Here is a 2,393-nt window from a genome sequence, read left to right as displayed (position 1 = left end):
CCTCACCAGAATTGTGAGTTTGTCTACCCTGGTTGTGGCTCTACAGGCGGGATTCAAGTTCTTACTGAAGTCATCCATTGCTCATAAGCACTGAAGAAAGTTTAGAACATAAAAGATGAAATGAAAATAAAATTAGAGTAAATGTTCACACAATTCACTCACCTGCTCATTAATGTCTACAAAAAAAAATGTAACAGGTGAGGTATTTTGTTAATGTCAAGGGAAGGGGTCATGATTTTCGTCAGCACCAGGAATTTTTAAACAAGAAGAGCAAGATTATGTCCTGAATAGAAAGAACTTGATGCTGAATCCTTCAGGCTCTGAATAAATTCCTTTGTGCAGACACCAAGATTTCACATTTCAATGAGTAGATGTACATTATCAAAAATAGACCTATCATAGAGGTATGGCTGAAAATTCAACGTCTGATTGAAACTTGAAAACATAAGTTCCTCTGACTCTAAGATCACACTAAGTCATTGATGTGTGTGATTTGTCCTTCTTGGTGTGTTTAATATAAACATGTAACATCACACACGTTTAATGTGCATTCAATTGAAGTTTTTCATTATTACTCTTTACCATGAAATATACCATGTTTTGAAAACTGTGCTGAATAAGAGCATCATATACCTGTGAATATACTCTCCCACGATGAACTATAAAATCACTGGTTTGTTGAAGTTTATATTATAACATAGACCAAGTAAGGCAGCTTTGTAGACAGCAAGAAAAAACAAAACATTGAAGAATTGTGGTTTCAGGGTTTTTTTTCTATAATAAAATGACACACGACCCAGCTGCAAGTGCAGTTCATTCCAGGATTAGTGCATCTTCTTTCTGTGGGACTGTTGGGAATCTCTAAACCACACCTGATCTGAGATCTAGAAGAACACTGGGAAAAGGAGAAAGAGAAAAACATTGGCTAACAGAGTAGAAAACTTATTAATGAGGTTGTCTACATTCAACAAAGAAGTTGAAGTGAAAGAATAAAAACTACAGGAAATGAATGAAAGAGCACATTCTACATTAGGATCTGATTAAAGGACTGTGATTTCTGGCTCTGCAGGTGAGAGCAGTAGGACCCCAGGCACTTCCTGAAAAAAACATCACCTCTATAGCTTGCCAACAAAGAGTCTCCTCAGAGCTCCCGTGATGTCCTTATTCCTCAGACTGTAGATGAAGGGGTTCAGCATGGGGGTGACCACACTGTACATCACCGAAGCTGTTGCACTGGAGTGTGAGTTGTGTGTAGCAGATGAGCTAAAGTAGACTCCTAGGCATGTGCAATAGAATAAGGAGACCACGGAGAGGTGAGACGCACAGGTGGAGAAGGCTTTGTACTTGCCCTGAGCTGATGAGATTGCATGGATGGAGGAGACTATCTTGGAGTAGGAGTACAGGATACCAGCAAGGGGGCCACAGAACAGCAGTCCTGCTGCAAAATACATCACCATGTCATTAGGAAAAGTGTCAGAACAGGCAAGCAGAACCACTTGATTCAGTTCACAGAAGAAGTGGGGGATTTCCAAGTCCGTGCAGAAGGACAGTCGCAACACCATTAAGCTTTGCAGCAGGGAATTCAGGGCACTTGTGATCCAGGATGCCAGCACCAGGGACACACAGAGTTGGCGGTTCATGATGACCGTGTAGTGCAGAGGGTGACAGATAGCTACAAAGCGGTCATAAGCCATCACAGTTAGAAGGAAATTATCCAAAACTCCAAAGAGTATGAAAAAATATATCTGCAAGATGCATCCCTCATATGTTATGGCCTTTCTCTCTGTCTGGATGTTCACCAGCATCTTGGGGATGGTGGTGGAGGTGAAGCAGATGTCCACAAAGGACAGATTGGAGAGGAAGAAGTACATGGGTGTGTGCAGGTGGGAGTCTGAGATGGTGGCCAGGATGATGAGCAGGTTCCCCAGCACAGTGACCAGGTACATGGACAGGAAAAGCCCAAAGAGGAAGGGTTGCCATCTGGATTCCTCTGAAATTCCCAGAAGTAGAAATTCTGAAATCCGTGTCTCATTCTCTGACCCCATGTGGTTGTTGTAACTAAAAAAGAGAGAGTAAAAAGAACATGTAACTTGACACACATACTACCATTTCCATTTCACACTTAAGACACAGTTCCTATGTTTTGTGTATGAATCTGCTCCCCTTTGGGGATCCCTTTTCTGTCTTTGATTTGGAATCCCAGTCCCACCCTCACCCTTTCCCAATAGATTATGTATTCAATAATTTGAATTTACTTTATGCATTTAAGGAATTTAATTCAGTGATGATCATGTTCCAGGAAAAATCTAGGCAATGATCAGGGCTAAGCAAGCAGGTATTCCTAATCTCTAATGATGAAGAAATAATGCAAGCACATATAAGGAGGGGAAGAA

The 2,393-nt window shown here is 41.2% G+C and overlaps 1 protein-coding gene across 1 annotated transcript; it reads right to left on the bottom strand.

Annotated features, from left to right (window-relative positions):
• Positions 1-1,115: 1,115 nt before the first annotated feature.
• Positions 1,116-2,045, bottom strand: LOC114084381 (olfactory receptor 7A40-like). Its single transcript, XM_027925483.2, has one exon. The coding sequence runs from the start codon at positions 2,043-2,045 to the stop codon at positions 1,116-1,118; it is 930 nt and encodes a 309-aa protein (XP_027781284.2).
• Between the last annotated feature and the right edge of the window lie 348 nt (positions 2,046-2,393).

The sequence above is a fragment of the Marmota flaviventris genome, chromosome 1 (assembly GCF_047511675.1).
Source record: "Marmota flaviventris isolate mMarFla1 chromosome 1, mMarFla1.hap1, whole genome shotgun sequence".
Lineage (NCBI taxonomy): Eukaryota > Metazoa > Chordata > Mammalia > Rodentia > Sciuridae > Marmota > Marmota flaviventris.
Note: the sequence above shows the minus strand (reverse complement) of the source record. Positions and strands in the feature narration are given on the sequence as shown.